This window comes from Pipra filicauda, unplaced genomic scaffold (genome assembly GCF_003945595.2).
Source record: "Pipra filicauda isolate LSUMZ 115617 unplaced genomic scaffold, ASM394559v2 scaffold286_size1242794_pilon, whole genome shotgun sequence".
NCBI lineage: Eukaryota > Metazoa > Chordata > Aves > Passeriformes > Pipridae > Pipra > Pipra filicauda.
The window spans coordinates 918,383-934,628 of record NW_024104405.1 but is presented as its reverse complement, the minus strand read 5'-3'; the positions used below and the strand labels follow the sequence as shown (position 1 = coordinate 934,628).

Sequence of the window (16,246 nt, the reverse complement as noted above, 5' to 3'; positions counted from 1 at the left end):
TTCCACTTATGAGATAGGTCATAAAAACCTCTTTACCAAAAGAAGTTGTTCCTTAAGTTCTTTGTGTGAAAGAGATGAAGGGGTTGTGCCTCACGTGAGGGCAGAGTGTTCAGCCTGGAGGCTCCGTGCTGGATGCCCAGGGAGAGGTTGTTTTTCTGCAGCCCTTTACCCCTGGTTACCTGGTGCTTGTATTTACACACTCAGGAGTGCAGAATAGGTGGATGTTTTGTCAGAATGCCAAGTGTTTCCTATGGGAAACTGAGGTCCAGCTTGGCCTGGAAAGCGTGGGGAATCAATAATGGGCAGTGGAAGCCGGATTCTGTCTTCTCATCCCTCCAGTGGTACCTGCATCCTGCTGGAGTTAGTAAACAAGGCAGGTGGCAGATGAAAATATTGTCCTTAAAATGAAGGCAGTACCTGATTTCCAACAGCAGTAAATATTTCCTGGGTAGCTGCAGACACTGGACAGCTGCTGTCACACAGATCCTGTTTGAGTCATTGCCGTGCCCGTCCCCTGTGCTGTGTAAATGTCAAGAGATGATCTTAAATCTGGAGTCTGCAAGGGCTCTGTGGTGCTCAGCATCAAATTCCACCTTTTCTGGACCCGGCTGGGTGTGTGAAGAGCAGAATGTCTGGAATAATCCTCTGCAGTCAGTGAAAATCCGGGGAGTGATGGAGAATTAAGGCAATGAAATGTTACAGGCACACGCTTAAGGCAAATGTGCAGTTACCAGGGCATCAGCTCCACGTTGGGGTGATTGCAGCACACACCATCTGCTGTGTCCTGGCAACAGCCAAGCCCACGGGGAGAGCCAGGACAGCCCCACCCAGCAGCGATGGCTGCAGGGCAGAGGGACAGCAAGCACGGGGTGTGTTTGGTCTCTTGGACAGGGCTGGGTTTCTCCCATCTAATCCTCTTCACTTGTGATCACGGACTTTATCTCCGTGAGTTAAAACCTTGTTATATGATCTGAAATGGTTTTTTGTTGTCCTGTTGTTCGTAGCACAGGGATGGAGTGATTTATTTTGAAATATTTAATTTTAAACAGGTTTCAGTGTTGAGCGCAACACGTCTTTTGATTTCTGCTTAGGTTATAAAACCAAATAAACAACTAAACAAAAAAAAACAAACAAAACCAAACCTCAACAACAAAAAAGAACAATAAAAGTATAGACAGAGTTACAACAGAATCCCTGTTGTAACATCCTCAGAGAACATCATCAGCATGATGAAAATACTGTTTAGCAGCACCTGGAACACTGAAATTCAGTCTTGTGCTTCCCAGTCTCAAAGATACTGGGTACAAATTGAAAAAAAACCATATTAAAATATGAAGCCAGTAATAAGATTGTCTTTTTTTTGTTTGTTTGAATATTTTAAAATATTTATTAATGCTTTCTTCATCAGGTAGAAAGCGCTTTATTTTGTTGTGGGTTTGGTTTGGTTTTGGACTGGAGTTGTGTGGAAGGTATCTTCCCTTACCTGTTGTGGAGGAGGGAACGGATTTGAGTCTGTGAACATTCCCAAGCCAATCCTGCTGCTCCAGAGGGAGCCAGGAGCAGGGCTGGAGCTCCACAGCAGTCCCAGTTGGAAAGGCTGACCTGCTTTATGGCAATGAAAGCAACAGCAACTTGGAATTTTTTAGTTAATTACCTTCCAGCTGAGCTGTTTTGTACATGAGCTCTTTCCCTTGAATGCTGTTTTCTGGAGACTCTCCTTTTCCGTTTATGGGTCAGAGGAGCTGCAGCCGAGCTGGTCCCGCCCGTGGGACCATCCCGGGCTCTGTTAAAGAGCGGGATCAGACGGGAGATTTCTCAGTGCTGTTGCTTGGCTTTGGTTTTCCCCTGAGCTCAGGTGACTGCACAGAGCAGGAGTGAGTTGTCTCTGGCTCTCTTTCAGGCACAAGGTGTTGAAGCAGCGCTGTGCCGCCGGCTCCAGCCGTCCCCCCACGATAAACCCGCCCGCGTTCGGCGTGGGAGCCGCGGCAGCCTCGGCACTGCCCCCTCCCGCCTCCTCAAAGCACAAAACCACCGAGAGGCAGGAGAAAGCAGAGAAACTGCAAAAGAGGCCCATGATGCCCTTTCACCACCGGCCCTCTGTGACTGAAGAGCTATGCATGGAGCAGGACACGCCGGGGCAGAAACTGGGGTTGGCCGGGATGGAGCCCTCCTTGGACGTCCCGAATCCCAGGAAGTACGAGAAGCCGCTCTCTCTGCCTGCTAGAAATCCAAGCAAGCAAATTAATATGAATCCTATGGATTCACCCCGTTCCCCCACTTCCCCTCTGCCCCCCACTCTGAGCCCCCAGCCCCGAGGGCAGGAAGCAGAGAGCCTGGACCCCCCCTCCGTCCCCGTCAACCCCGCGCTGTACGGCAGCGGGCTGGAGCTGCAGCCCCTGCCCAGCCTGGACGACAGGACAGTCCTGGTGGGCCAGAGGTTACCTCTGATGGCAGAGGTCAGCGAGACAGCCTTGTACTGTGGCACAGCCCCCAGCAGCGAGGCTGGGGACGTGTGGAGGACCTACAGTGTCCCCTCGAGCGACGACGGCGAGTTCCGGCCGCCGGAGCTGCCCTGTGACAGGTATGACGGCAAGATGGAGGTGAACCCCGACAGCACTGCACTGAAAAGGTGAGAGGGCAGGGGGGCTGCGAGCTCTGGTCAGGACCAAACTGTTTTACTGACACTGAGATGAGTCAGGGGCTCCACTGCACCCCCACAGATGCTGAGGTGAACACTGGCACTTCCATGGGCAGCTCCTGTGGCAGGATGACTTCCTTTGCCATGTCTGGCTTTCTACTGGACGTTATAAGAACTGACAAAATTTTGTTGTGGCCTACACCTGGGAATTTGAGCAAATGTTAAAGAGTTCTCTTAAGCTTGTGTCTTTTTATTATTTAAAAAACAAAATATACATTGAGATGTGCAACCTTCGGCTGCAGAAGGGCTTGGTTTGGAGTGAAATTCTGATTCTTCAGTGGGGTTTGTCCAGTTGTGTGGGGTTAAAACTGCACTGTGCCACACCTTCTGCGAGTAGTGACTTCCTTCAGTATGGAATAATTCTGCCTTTTGTCACCCCACTTTGAATTTGGTGGAATCTTTGCTGGGTAACTTCAGTCTCTGGAGGATGGAAACTCAAAGCCCCAACAGCCCCTATGGGGCAAAGAGCAAATCTCCTGTAAATACACTTCAATTAATTACAGTTAACACACATTGACTGCCTCAGTGAAGACCATGAACAACTACATTTTAAGGAATTTTTAGCTGTCTACTTCTGTTTTTATATAAATAGATTTTCTTTTATGCAAAAGGAAGTTATTCGTTTACAACTTTAATGAGAGAATTTAAATTTATTTTATGCCAACCTAAAAATTACTCCTGCATTCTGACAGTACATTTAAAAAATGCACCAGAGAGAGTAGTTAGTGAATATGTGTAAGCAAAAATTAACTGAGGAAGAGTTTTTGAGTTATAAGAACACTGGGTTTGGTAGTTACAGTGGAGTTTGCTCGGCCTTCCCAAGCTGTATTTCTGAGTGTTTTCTTTTATAGTGACAACATTAATTCTTCTTTCACTGTCCTAAAGTAGGTCTGAATACAGTAAAATATTTAATCCTAAATGTAGCCAAGTCCATCCTTTATTTAAGGGCAAAAACCATCTTTCTGCTGGATCAAGGGGGAAGGAGTGAGCTGTGGGACAGCTGCAGGCCTTGGGAGCTGGTTTTTGCTGGCTGTGAAAGGTGTGTTGCTTTTGTTTCACGGGGCCTTTGCTGCTTTGTTTTCCCTTCCAGGCTCTTGGCACAGCCCAACAAACGGTTCAAAATCCTGGAAGAGCAGAAGCCGGCGCAGCCCCTGAACTACCTGGAGCCTTTGGCTCTGCTGCAGCAGCCTGGGGAGGGCTGGGGGGACACCAGTGACCCCTACACCTTTGAGGATGGGGACATCAAGTACAGCTTCACCGTCAACAAAAAGTGCAAACTTGGGGCCGAGAAAGATCCTTCGAAGAAGCCCAAGGTGATGTGTGAATGCAGAGTCCTGGGCACTGCTGCTCTCACTGGGGGGGTGCTGTGGCACAGCATTCACTCCACAGCTCTCTGGGAGACACAGACTGTTCCACAGGTCAAAATCAGAGAGGTGTTGTGTTGTTGTGTTTCTTTCCTGCACCAGCACTGGGAAAAATGAATTTAATTGTGGTATTTTTGAACTGGTGTTTGCTACATATATACATATTTATTTATTTTCATATATATATATATATATATATATATAAACAAACTATAAATTTATATCTATATTTATATAGATATTCAGCAGGCCAAGCTGAATATATATAGATAGATAGATACATACATACTTATATATTCAGCTTGGCCAGCTGAATATCTATATGATATGAATGCAATATATATCTATATGATAGATAGATTGATAGACAGATGGATGGATAGACAGATACATAGATAGATATTCAGCTTGGCCAGCAGTAAGTTCCAGATTTAAGCTAAGAAATAAAAGATTTTGAGCCTTATATTCACTTGCAGAGATGAAAGAATTTGGTGTTTTGGTTTTTTTCCTTTGTTTGCCTCAGCCTGACAGATACCTCAGTGCAAAGCTCTGGTCTCTCCAGCCCAAATTTTTTCCTTCTCTTGGGCAAAAGGAGAGTATCCTTCTGCTGAGAGGCTCTGGGAGAGGGACAATACTGGTTTGGATATTCCCTTGGAGCTGTTTTTCCACATGGGAAAGGAACAATTTGATTCCCATTCTTCGTGAAGATACTCCTTATGTGTCTTATTCCCTCTGGAGCTGTTTCAGTGTCTGGCTGCTCACTCCCTTGGTCTTGTGCAGGCCCTCACCACACTTCACGTTCTGAAAGGTGTTTTTTCTAGAGAATTTGAGGTGGTTAATTCCCTGTACTGGCTGTCAGAGCTAATTCCATGTACGTGGAATCCTTTGTAAGTCATGCACAGTGTTATTCCACGTTTTTCCTGATGTGTATGTAAACAGCAGACAGCTGTGTTCTTCTCCCTTCTTAAATTTTTTTTTGCTCCTCAATACATTTAATTTAGAGCTCTGAGTTTGGCTTGACATAGGAAAGCAGTTGTTCTTATATATGATAATATCCATTAAAAACTCTTGGCTTTTCTTTTTTTTTTTTACAGCCAGAAGATGGAATTGGTGCCAAGGAAATCCCCCCAACGGGACATTCCACACCAGTTCCTGATGGAAAAGATGCCATGTCCATTTTCAGTTCTGCCCCTAAGGCTGGTGAGTTACAGCTCTTGGATTGGCTCTGCAAAGCAAAACCAGTCAGTCAGTGCTCTGCAGTAACATCTGGAAGGAAAAATCACACCCTGAACTTCTGACTGTAACATGAGAGCTGTAGGCAGCTCCTGAGATGGAAGAGATTTTGCTTGTCTGTTTTATAATAACACAATTATATATGATTTTAGAACGTTAAGTGAGCAGCAGCTCCCTCCATCCTTCAGGGGTTGCTTTACTCTTCCCTGCAAGGCTGTTCCTGGGCTCCAGAGGGGCCCCAGTGCTTCTTGCTTGTCCCCTGGGGGATTACAACTGGGAAGAGGTGGTTTTGTGTCCCTGTGCTCCCATTTTCCCTGTTTCCCCCTCTCCCCTGGCAGACACCCGGCAGGACAGCGCTGCCGGCCGAGGGGGCTCCGGGAGCCTCACCCAGGTGACGGATCTGGCTCCATCCCTGCACGACCTGGACAACATCTTTGACAATTCAGATGAAGATGAGCTTGGGGTAAGTCCCTGCAGGACTGAGGGTTCTGTAGGACAGCAAAAAGCAGGAGGAGGAGGAGGATGGAATTCTGGTGGGGAGCGATTATCCCTAATAGGTAAGGGAGAGAGTTTCCAGGTAGGCGGGCTTGGATTTTAGCTGGGAAGAGTTGCTGGCAAAGAGAGGATTCATTTCAGGAGATCCCTCAAAGAGAGAAATCATCAGGGTGTGTAATTCAGGAATTTCAGCTCACTCAGGGAACACCAAAGCTCGTGTTGTCTGACAGTTGTCTGTCAGTATTTTGTGTGTGAGAAATGTGGAAAAGATCCACGTTTCGTCCACTGGTGATTTGTTGTTTCACCTCCTCTGAGAACCTGCCCAAAGACAAATTCAGCCTCACAGAATTTCAGTAACTCTCTAAAGCCACTTTTTTTTCTATTCCTGGACAACAATAGTTGCTGTGTGTTAGGAAATACAAAAGGCAAAACGGATTTATATCCATTATGAAGGGAAAACTGCCAGGAAAGGCAAAGATTTGAATAGTTGCTATCTTCATAATAAACTAATATACCCATAATGATACAGAAGGGGATCCTAAACTGACTGCTGGTGGATAATATGTTTAAAAGTCTAATGTCTGGTTGCTGGCAGGACTTTGGAAGTGCAGCAGTTTACTTTCTGTGGTTCCACACAAGCTCCACTTCAGATGTCACAGTTAATTTGCAAATCTCCTGGAGGACTGTCCTGTGAAAATAAAAAAATCACCCTCTTCTGTGAGGTTGGCCCTAATGCTCTTCCTGTCTTGGAACTTGCGTGTGTTGGGCTTAGTCTGTGCCATATTCCCATCATTGTCTTGGAGTGATCCAGCCATGGAAAGGTGTGGAGTAGTCACGAGCATTTCAAGCTCAGGCTTTGTGACAACATTTTCAATACAGTTTGTGTGTGTATAGAAATATGTGCCTATGTATATGTATCAAAATATGGGGAATGTACAGACAGGCAAATATTTCAGAGACTTTGGTGTTGAAAGAGGGGAAAAAGAAATCCAGGCTCCTTGGGGGGAGTGGGTGGGGCAGTGGAAAAGTTTTCTTTCCTGGGAAATCGCACTGGGAGAGGGTTCAGGATTTCTAATACTTTCTGATTTTGGTAGTTGGCATTTCTCTGGAGGTGAAAAGGAAATGTATTTGTGTGAGAGGAGGAAGGTGAGACTTTTTGGTGTAACACTAATGAACCAAATTACAAATTAATTAGCGGTGAGGAGGAAGAAGGTTCGATTTTTTTGAGGCTGCTGCGAAAGTAAAAAAGAAGCACCTGTTTTCTGTCCCGTGCAGTGGTGTTTGGGGAGGTTTCAGGATGTCTGACACTCTGTGGATTTGGCAGTGTGGGTGTTTGATGGTGTGCTTTCCCTGCTCCCAGGCCGTGTCCCCAGCCCTTCGCTCCTCCAAGCTGCCGCCGGCGGGGTCCGAGGAGCGGCCGGTGGGCAAGGACGGCAGGACGGCGGTTCCGTACCCCCCCAGTGAGTACCAGCCCCTCCCCGAGCTCTGCGTGCCCTCCACAGCCCCTCCCCGAGCTCTGTGTGCCCTCCACAGCCCCTCACCCCCCTGGCATGGCCCTTGGGGTGTGCTTCCTGCTGTAATTAGCGGTATTGGAAACTAAACGGGTGTTAATGAGCACAGGGTGACACAGACACGGATTCTCAATGTCCCTGCTGAGATCTGAGATCTTTTCTATTGTCTGGGACTGGAAGGATGGGAGGGGTTTGTCACAAGTCTCCTTTTGGAAGCCAGCCCCTCTGTTCTCAGCTCAGTGTTTAATTTTGGGCACTTGCACCATTTCCATATCCCTCTTTATGTATAAATCCTTCTTCTAGTTCAAGGAGCGTTTGGACAACACTCTGAGGGACAGGATGGGATTGTTGGGGTGTCCTGGGCAGGGCCAGGAGCTGGACTGGATGATTCCTGTGTGTCCCTTCCAACTCAGCATATTCTGTGATTAACAAAATCAAAGAATATAAACTTGTGACTTACCAAGTGGCCATTATGGTGCAACCTGTCTCTGGAAGAAAATTGCACTGAGCATTCGACAAATTAAAACTAAAATCGCCTTCAGGGTTTAATCTGGAAGTGCACAATGAAAATCACAGGACGAAGTTCTGGCTGGAGGCACGTTGGAGACCTTTGCAGAGAGCTGTGGGAGGGATGCAGGCACAGCACATGGACAGGGCAGGCTATGGCAGTGCAGGGAGCTTAGACTTTACATTTGGTATGCTGAGATTGTATGAAATGCAGATCAGAACAACAGGGCTTTTTTGTAAGCACTGTGCCAACAACGACTGGGAATGAGAACTGTTACTCTGAGGGTGGAGTGAGCTGGGGTCGGGCTCTTCTCCCAGGTGAGGAGTGACTGGAAGAGGGGACACAGCCTCAAGCTGTACCAGGGGAGGTTTAGGTTGGATATTAGGGAACATTTCCTCACTGAAAGGGCTGCCCAGCCCTGGCACAGCTGCCCAGGACAGGGGTGGAGTCCCCATCCCTGGGGGGATTTAAAAATCCATGTGAACGTGGCTCTTGGGGATACGGGTCAGTGGTGGCCTTGGCAGTGCTGGGGAACAGTTGGATGATCTTAGAGGTCTTTTCCAACCAAAACAATTCTATGATTGTATTGATTTAGATGGACTTTTCTTGAGATGAAAGAGAAATGTGTCTGTGTGAGAGGAGGAAGGTGAGAATTTTCAATGTAACACTAACGAATCGAATTACAAATTACAAATTACTTAGTGGTGAGGAGGAAGAAGGTTTGATTTTTGTGGCTGCTACAAGCAGAAATCCAATCTCTCTGCAAATCATTCTTTAATGCCTTCTCATTAACTTCAGCTGGTAATGAGAACAAATTGAGGTGAAGAAAAAAATCAGTCTGAGGGAGATGAGTCAGAGTTTTATGGACCCATAAAAGCTGTGCTGATTTACTCAAATGTAGAAGTCTGAAGTATACAGAGATTGGATTTTGACAGGTTTAGTTGATCCATAGCTTTTTAAAATATGCAAAGCTTTTTCAAGCATGACACACATGAAAATGAGCGATGAGAGCTGCCTGTTGCTGTAGGGTTGGGGGACTTTTTGTAATTAAACTTTTTTATGAATCTGCACTGCAGAGTTGTGCTAAGTGGATGGAGCTGGAGGTGAGAAAATGATGCAGTGAGGAGCTGTGTGAGGGAAGTCAGAATTACACTGCACTGGTGGTTTGTAGCTGTGGCCCTGACACCAGCAGTGGAGGCACAACAGTGTCTGTGGGGAGCTGAAAGGCCTTGTCCAGCATCATAAATTCCTGCTGCCCACCTTTCATTTCACCCTTCCTTCCTGTCCCTCTGCAATGCCTAAAACATACCTGTTAAAAAACAGAGGTAGGCAATCCAGCTGCCATCCTGAAGATTATATTCCTTACTGGCACTGGGTGGAAAAGAGCTTTTTCCATTCTACTGAACCCGTTTTCAGCGTTTTATCCTGGATCAGGACAAGAATAAGGCCTTGGGAATTCAAAGACTGAGAAAGTGGGGAAATAAAAGAAAAAGGGCTGAATGGGAATAATTCACAGCCCATTATTTACTCTGCTGCTCCAGGCTGTGAAGGACTTTGGGTTCAGCTTTGACAGCTGAGACCAAAAGAAGTCCATTTTGAGGGGACCTCACCTGTTTGAGTTGTTGCTCTCAAACAGCCTGACTGTGTCACCTCTGGGCACAAAAGCATCAAAAGCAGGTTTGGCTCTGTTGGGGCAGAGTGGAGACACATCCTGGGGCTGCAGCACCCTACAGAATGTGCTGTTACTGCAGGAATTCCTACACATGTTCATACACATTATAAATAATTCTAATCCTATCACTTATTTCTGCCCTTTTCAGTTAGTTTTTGAGTACAGTTTGGGTTTCCACAACACAGTGTTTACCAGTCAGAAATCCCTCTATTGATTTAGGAATTTTCCATAATCTTTAGGCTGCAAATGTTGTTGAATACAAGAATATCCTGTCAGCTTGGGTGTGGAAGTGGGATTGGGATTTAGTCTGTCAGAAGAGATGTTCCAGAAGGGATACCTGTGGGAATTCACCCTTCCCTGATCTCAGTGGTTCACCAGAGGGATGGTTCTGTCCAGAGGGGATCTGCCCTAATTCCAGTCAGGAGAATACAGCATTTACTCTGAATTTCACACAGAATAAATGTGGAAGGAAATGGAGAATGGAGCTGGGGAGAACATAAAAGTCTTTGCTGTGATTTGTCTTCGGTTGCATTACCCTGTACTGAGCATTTCTACTGGGGTTGGTTGTTTTGCTTAAAGAGAAAAACGGGCAGTGGATGAGTCCATTGCTCTCATTTCCTGAGAAGTAATTGAGGGATTTTCCTGACTTAGTGTCCTGTGGTACAAAATGATAATTTTGTGGTTTCCTCTGACACTTGGCACTTTGGAGTCTGGTTCTTCAGCAAAACTGCCCATGTTTGTGCAGCGACAGGGGTTGTGCTGCCATGGACCAAATGAGGCTGCAGTGAGTGTAGGAGAGGAGAAATGCAGCTCAGTGCACCCAAATCCCAAAGGCCTCCTGATTTAGGGCTGCTGTCAGCCCTGGGAAAGGGAAGAAGCCACTCTGTGACTCCTTAGAAACAGCTGCTGGGTGAACTTTGCATTAATGTCAGTTCAGCTCTTCTGTTCTGAGGTATTAATTTATTGCTGCCAAACTGTACATGGAATTTGTGTGTCTACCAGTTCATTCTTTCTGCTGCACAACAAACTGGCAAAATATCCCCAGGAATTGCTGGAATTTTTCCCTAGGAGTTGACCTTTTATCTAGGTTTATGCTGCTCTCAGAACTCCATATGTCTGTAGAACCTTTGCTGGGTTTTAACTGATGGAATAAGACCAATCATTGGGTTGGTCTATTTTGTTTTATTGCATTTCCTTGGGAATTGGTAATTTAATAACTAACAGTGTGTTATTCCATCGTCTTTAGCTGTGGCAGATCTCCAAAGGATGTTCCCAACACCACCTTCTTTAGAACAGCACCCTGCCTTCTCCCCAGTGATGAGTTACAAAGACGGAATAAGCTCAGAGACTGTGACCACCCTGGGCATGATGGAGAGTCCTATGGTCAGCATGGTCCCAACACAGCTTGCTGAGTTCAAAATGGAGGTGGAAGATGGGTTAGGTAGCCCCAAACCTGAAGAAATCAAGGTAACACACCAAAACTGTGGTATTTTTATAAGCTCATCTCTGATGCTTTGATTTCTAGAAGCAAGTCACATGCAGTGTGTGCAGCCCACTGAAAATGTGAACTGGACCCATATAAAGTCTGTAATGGGGGGGGGAAAATTCTTCTCTAGTAAAAGAGCTTTTTAATCATGTCCCTGATTTAACTCTGGGCATTTTTCTTGTGGTGATTTTATGTCTGTGATGTTTTGGGGCGTGCTCAGGAAACAAACAGTATTGTCTGTGAAATGAGCCCAACAGAAAGAATGTACATGTATGAAAAAACCCACCACCCCTGTGCCTCAGTGGCTGTTAAAGGATGTGTCTCCTCAGTAATTTCTCTGTAGCACCTTTGCCCTCTCACCCTCCCTGCTGGGGACCCAGCTGGGGTAAAGTGGTGCCCTTTTCCCTCTGAAATGTTCCTTTCTTGGTCAGGGATGAAACTCTCTGAGAAAGCCCAGGAGTTGAACTTGCTGTGCTTCTTCTTCAGCTGATGTTACTTCCCAAGTTTTAAGGCCAGGTGGGACCATTGTTACCTGGCTTTCTGTGTGACACAGGTCAGGGGATGTCACACAGTTCCTCCTCTCTGAGTAAAGGGCTGTTTGGGAGCGGGGACTCCGCTGGTTCTCCCCTCCCAGATGTGCCCTCCCAGATGTGCTCCACAGCACCCCACGAAGGGCCTCAGCATCAGCACTGGGTGTGCATGGATTGTGTGTCGTTGTTCCCTCAGAGGGGAGGAGGAGGATAAAACCATTCAGGCTGTGTGTGTCCTGCATTCCTGAACTCTAGGGGCAGTTTTTGTCTCTGGGGTCAGAAGGTGTCGTTGCCATATTTCCATGCACAGAGCCTGAGGGGTTTTTCATCCAAAAATGCACATTTTGTGTAGAGATGCACATCCCCTTGTTCCTTTGGACACAGGGAATAAAAGGGAGATGCCCACTGTAAAACTCTGACTTCCTGGTGTCCCCAAGCCTTGATTTTATAGCCTAATTCTTCTCCTTCAGGCCCACCCTGTCCCTCATCTGCCACAGCCCATTCCTTCTCTGGAATGGGCTCTCCCCAGAACACCTCCTCCCCTGTCTTTTGTGCTCCTGGGAATGCTGGAATTAACTGAAGGCTGAGTTTTAAGGGTTCTGCATTGCTGGGACAGGGATGCACTTGCAGTTGTATGGGCAAGAAGTTGGGTGTGTGTTGATGTGAGAATCCTGGTAGGTCCCTTTGGTTAGGATAAATGATGTAGTCAGCTGGGAATTGGTACATCTTCCTGCCTGGCAGGGATAGAATCCCTCAGACTGCAAGGGAAGGGCTGGCAAACCACAGGGGGACTTCTTCCCTAAGAGCTTTTGGGTTTTGGAGGCACATGGAGCAAAGGCACCTCCTCCTGGCTGTGCTGCAGGACAGCTGGGCTGTCACCATGTCCGTGTTTCTGTACCTTTAGAGAAGTTTGAAATAAGATTTTTGTAAGGTTTGTGAGGCTTTGCCACAGACCTTGCTGGTTTTTCTCCTCTGCTCGTGCAGTGAACTATTTGCTTGAGAACAGGATAACTTGGGCCTGCAGAGGAAACCTGTACTGGAATTCGTTGAGCTGGAAGGTTTTGAGTGGGAGCAGATTGTAGGGCATCATTGATACTGAAGATATTTTAATCTCCCTCACCACCATTGTAGGACTATTAAAATACACCTTTTAATTCTGCCTGAGAACATTTCCCAGTGCACAGCTGACTTGCTTTTGAGTGTGTCACCCCTGCTCATACCCACCAGTGGGGCAAACAGGCACTAAACCCATTGCTGGTCATGTTGAGAACATGGCAGTAGATTCCTTGTGCTGAATATTCAGCAGCTGGAGATAAAATCCACACATTCCTCATCTCTCAGTGCTTGACAAGGTGCAAGGGAAAAATGCAAAGAAATAAGGAGATGTTAAATGCTGTTGCTGTTTTAGTACTGATTTTTACTTTGCAGTAGTGCCTCAAAAGGACTAGTTCTGTTCTGAAAGAGGCTTGGAATAGCTCTGGAAACGCTGGCTGAGGTTCTTGTCATTGTTCTCTGCAAGCAAAAGTGGTAGTCAATGAAAGCCCAGCTTGACTGAACTTCACTTATAGTTAATCTTATACTTGCTAGATTGCTTAGATATTTGTATTTAATACCCTATTTAGATTTAATAATCGGCATGTGTGAAGTGTCCACTGTTCTTACTAAAATCCTATGAATCCCCATTGTGGGGTTATTCAGAGGCTGCCTCAAGGCACCTCAGGTTTCTTCACACTGTGACTCATTGTCAGGACAGAAGTCATGCAAAGATCAATCTTTCAAGTGCCTAAATTAGGTGCTTAAAGTCAGGTAGTGTGAAAATTTCACAGTGTTTCAGACAGAGCTTGTCTTAAATGAGCCTCCTGGAGTCGTGAACCTCCTGCCATGAGGCTGTGCAGCATCCCGGGATAACAGGGAGCCTCAGCTGAGCTTCCTTGAAGGAGCTGCTCTTGAATGTTTTGTGCAATGAATAAATATCCTTAATTTGAGGGGGGAAAAAGCAATTGTAGAGGGTTGAAACAGTGCAAGGGTTTCAGTTTAAACATCTGAAGACCACCCTGACCGTGTGGTTGTAACCGATGTCGCTTTGGCGTTTCAGGACTTCTCGTACGTGCACAAAGTTCCATCATTTCAACCTTTCGTGGGCTCCTCCCTGTTTGCTCCACTGAAGATCCTGCCCAGCCAGTGCCTCCTACCCCTGAAGATCCCAGACACCTGCATCTTCAGGCCTTCGTGGGCTGTTCCTCCCAAAATCGAGCAGCTCCCTCTGCCGCCCGCAGCCACTTTCATCAGAGACGGCTACAAGTGAGTGCAGCCCCTGCCTAAAAATGTCTCATTGTCTGTGTTAACAGAGCTTTCACCTGCAAAAGTAACTGAAACCTTTTAGATTTGTTGTTGTCTGAGATCAGCACAGTTCTGATCTCAGGAAGGTGTGGTTTAAACCCAGCCTTTGGCAGTCAGGGGTGTGGCAGTGTCCACTGCACCCTTAGTGCTTCTAAAGAACAGGGACATGCAGGGCCTGAATTAACTGCAGTCTCTGATACAGGAAAATACTGGGATTTAGCATAAACCAGAAGTGTTAGGGAACAAAATGACTGCACTGAGCCTTCCATGTTTGTCCCTTCCCACCTCCAGCCCAGTCAGGCTGCCCTCTGGTCGGTACTTGTGTGTCAATTTGAGCTCCAGGCAGATGATCTCTGCCCCTGGTGAGTCCAGTTTGCCTCCTGAGGGCTCTGAAGATGCTGAGAAGAGCTGTGAGAGCTCCTCTTTTGAGCTCCTGTGTGTTCCCTGAGTGGGTGACCTGGGACAGGTCTGTCCCCTGTCCTGTGCTGTCCTGCCCTCTTTGATACCAAAAGAAGAGATGCCAAGTACAAGAGTGGTGTGACCTGTAAGGAAACACTGACATTAATTTTCAAGGGTTGTATTCCTCACTCAGTTCTCAGAAATGAGCAGTGTTTATGGAGGAAATTCATTGCTGGAGGTTTTGAAAGCTAAGCAAGAATTTGCACCATTAAATTAATAAAACCCCTTAAAAGGGAGAATAATAGTACAAAGGTCTCCTGCTGCACTGCTTCATTTCTGGAAGAAGTAGTCTGTATCTTTAAATCAGTCTGTAAATCCTTTAAATCAGTCCTTTTCCAGCCCCAAAGGATCCTTCAGTGCTCTCAAAAGAATTGCAAAGAAGAAATTGTAAACCCTTGATACAGTGCCTGGGGAGCAATTTAATTCTCAAGTTTGTTCATAATAGTAACTGATGCACCGGGCCTGAGCTGGTTATTAATTTCAGGTATTTGTTGGGGAAAAAACCCCTTTCATTTTCAATCTAATCCAATTAGAGTGAGGATTATTACTGCAGGCTTCCCACAGAGTGGTGATTGCCAATCAAGGTTTCTAGGTCACCTTTTCTTATTAGTCTGAGGCATTCTGTGCTTCAGCTCCACAGCTCCTTCAACCCTGGTTCATTATTTTTCCCTTTCCTGCTTTGAGTTGGACTCACATCAGCTCAAGGTAATAAAATGATTGTAAGGAATAAGGTCCTCACTGTTTTCCTTTTCAAGTCCTTAATGATATGTGAGCATTCAAATGATGGTCCTGTTCAGTAATACACTGTGAGAGCAGACAAACACGGAGAAATCCTGTTTCCCCTTCTTCATCCGGGGACTCACAGAGTCCTCACACACTTTCCTTGCCCTGATATGGCATGAACACATGGCAAGAGGAGTGAGCAGCTTAGTGGTGACCTGGAAAGGGAAGAGTCAGGATGTCTTTGTTTGGCCCCATATCACCTGTGTCTTGATAGGAGTCATTGCAGTGGAGGAGGGATCCCATGGGAATGTACCAACTGTTCTGTGGTCGCTTGAATTTGGCAGAAAAGAACAAAACAGGGTAATAAAAGCCAGCCAGGAATGGAGATGATCCAGAGATACAACTCTGAGCTTTACAGGACTAAGAGTTTGTAATGGAAGGTGTCCCTTTGGGCTGTGGGCTGTGTAATCCCAAAGGAGGGTTTGAATTTATAGCCTGGGACATGCTGGTACCAGCTGTGTGTCACTGGGAGTGGTGTCCTGTATCAGCACCACAGCAGGGCTTGTGGCAGCTATTTAAAGGGGTGATTTTTAAAACAGAGTAACATTTGGATGCCTCTGAAATACTCTCTTCATTTCCACTCATCTGTGTATCTCTTCACGGATAATAATGTTTAAAATAACAACTACAGTTCTTTCTCTTTTCCCTAAAAGATTTACAAACAATCTAAATCTTAACTTGATATTTTATCTAGAGATTGTTCTCAAGAGCATTTGAGTTTTAGGCCATGGGAATAATCTTTGAGAGGGTGAAGTACCTGAGATGATACCTGTTATCATAATAATAGGAAAGAGTGGTGTTCGTGGTGAGAATTACAAGTTGTGTTGAGAGACAGGAGTCAAGGTGGTGGGCAGAGTGTTCTTTACTACTTTTCAACGAGTCCTTTCAGTTTTCACCATCTCCTTGTGTTTAAAAGTGGGTTTTGGCCAAATCAGTCTCCACAACTGACCATTTGGTGATGGGATGTGCCCCTGTTTCCCAGTGTGTGATGGGATGTGCCCGTTTCCCAGTGTGTGATGGGATGTTCCCTGTTTTCCAGTCTGTGATGGGATGTGCCCGTTTCCCAGTGTGTGATGGGATGTTCCCGTTTCCCAGTGTGTGATGGGATGTTCCTGTTTCCCAGTCTGTGATGGGATGTTCCCGTTTCCCAGTCTGTGATGGGATGTT

At 46.2% G+C, this 16,246-nt stretch overlaps 1 protein-coding gene across 1 annotated transcript in view; it reads left to right on the top strand.

Annotated features, from left to right (window-relative positions):
• MED13L (mediator complex subunit 13L) overlaps positions 1 to 16,246 on the top strand; it is a 176,667-nt gene that overhangs the window by 135,429 nt on the left and 24,992 nt on the right. Inside the window, exons 10-16 of the mRNA XM_039382852.1 lie at positions 1,901 to 2,629; positions 3,789 to 4,011; positions 5,157 to 5,262; positions 5,634 to 5,758; positions 7,151 to 7,250; positions 10,728 to 10,948; positions 13,593 to 13,798. Of these exons, the coding sequence (XP_039238786.1) occupies positions 1,901 to 2,629; positions 3,789 to 4,011; positions 5,157 to 5,262; positions 5,634 to 5,758; positions 7,151 to 7,250; positions 10,728 to 10,948; positions 13,593 to 13,798 (1,710 nt within the window). The remainder of the gene's footprint in view (positions 1 to 1,900; positions 2,630 to 3,788; positions 4,012 to 5,156; positions 5,263 to 5,633; positions 5,759 to 7,150; positions 7,251 to 10,727; positions 10,949 to 13,592; positions 13,799 to 16,246) is intronic.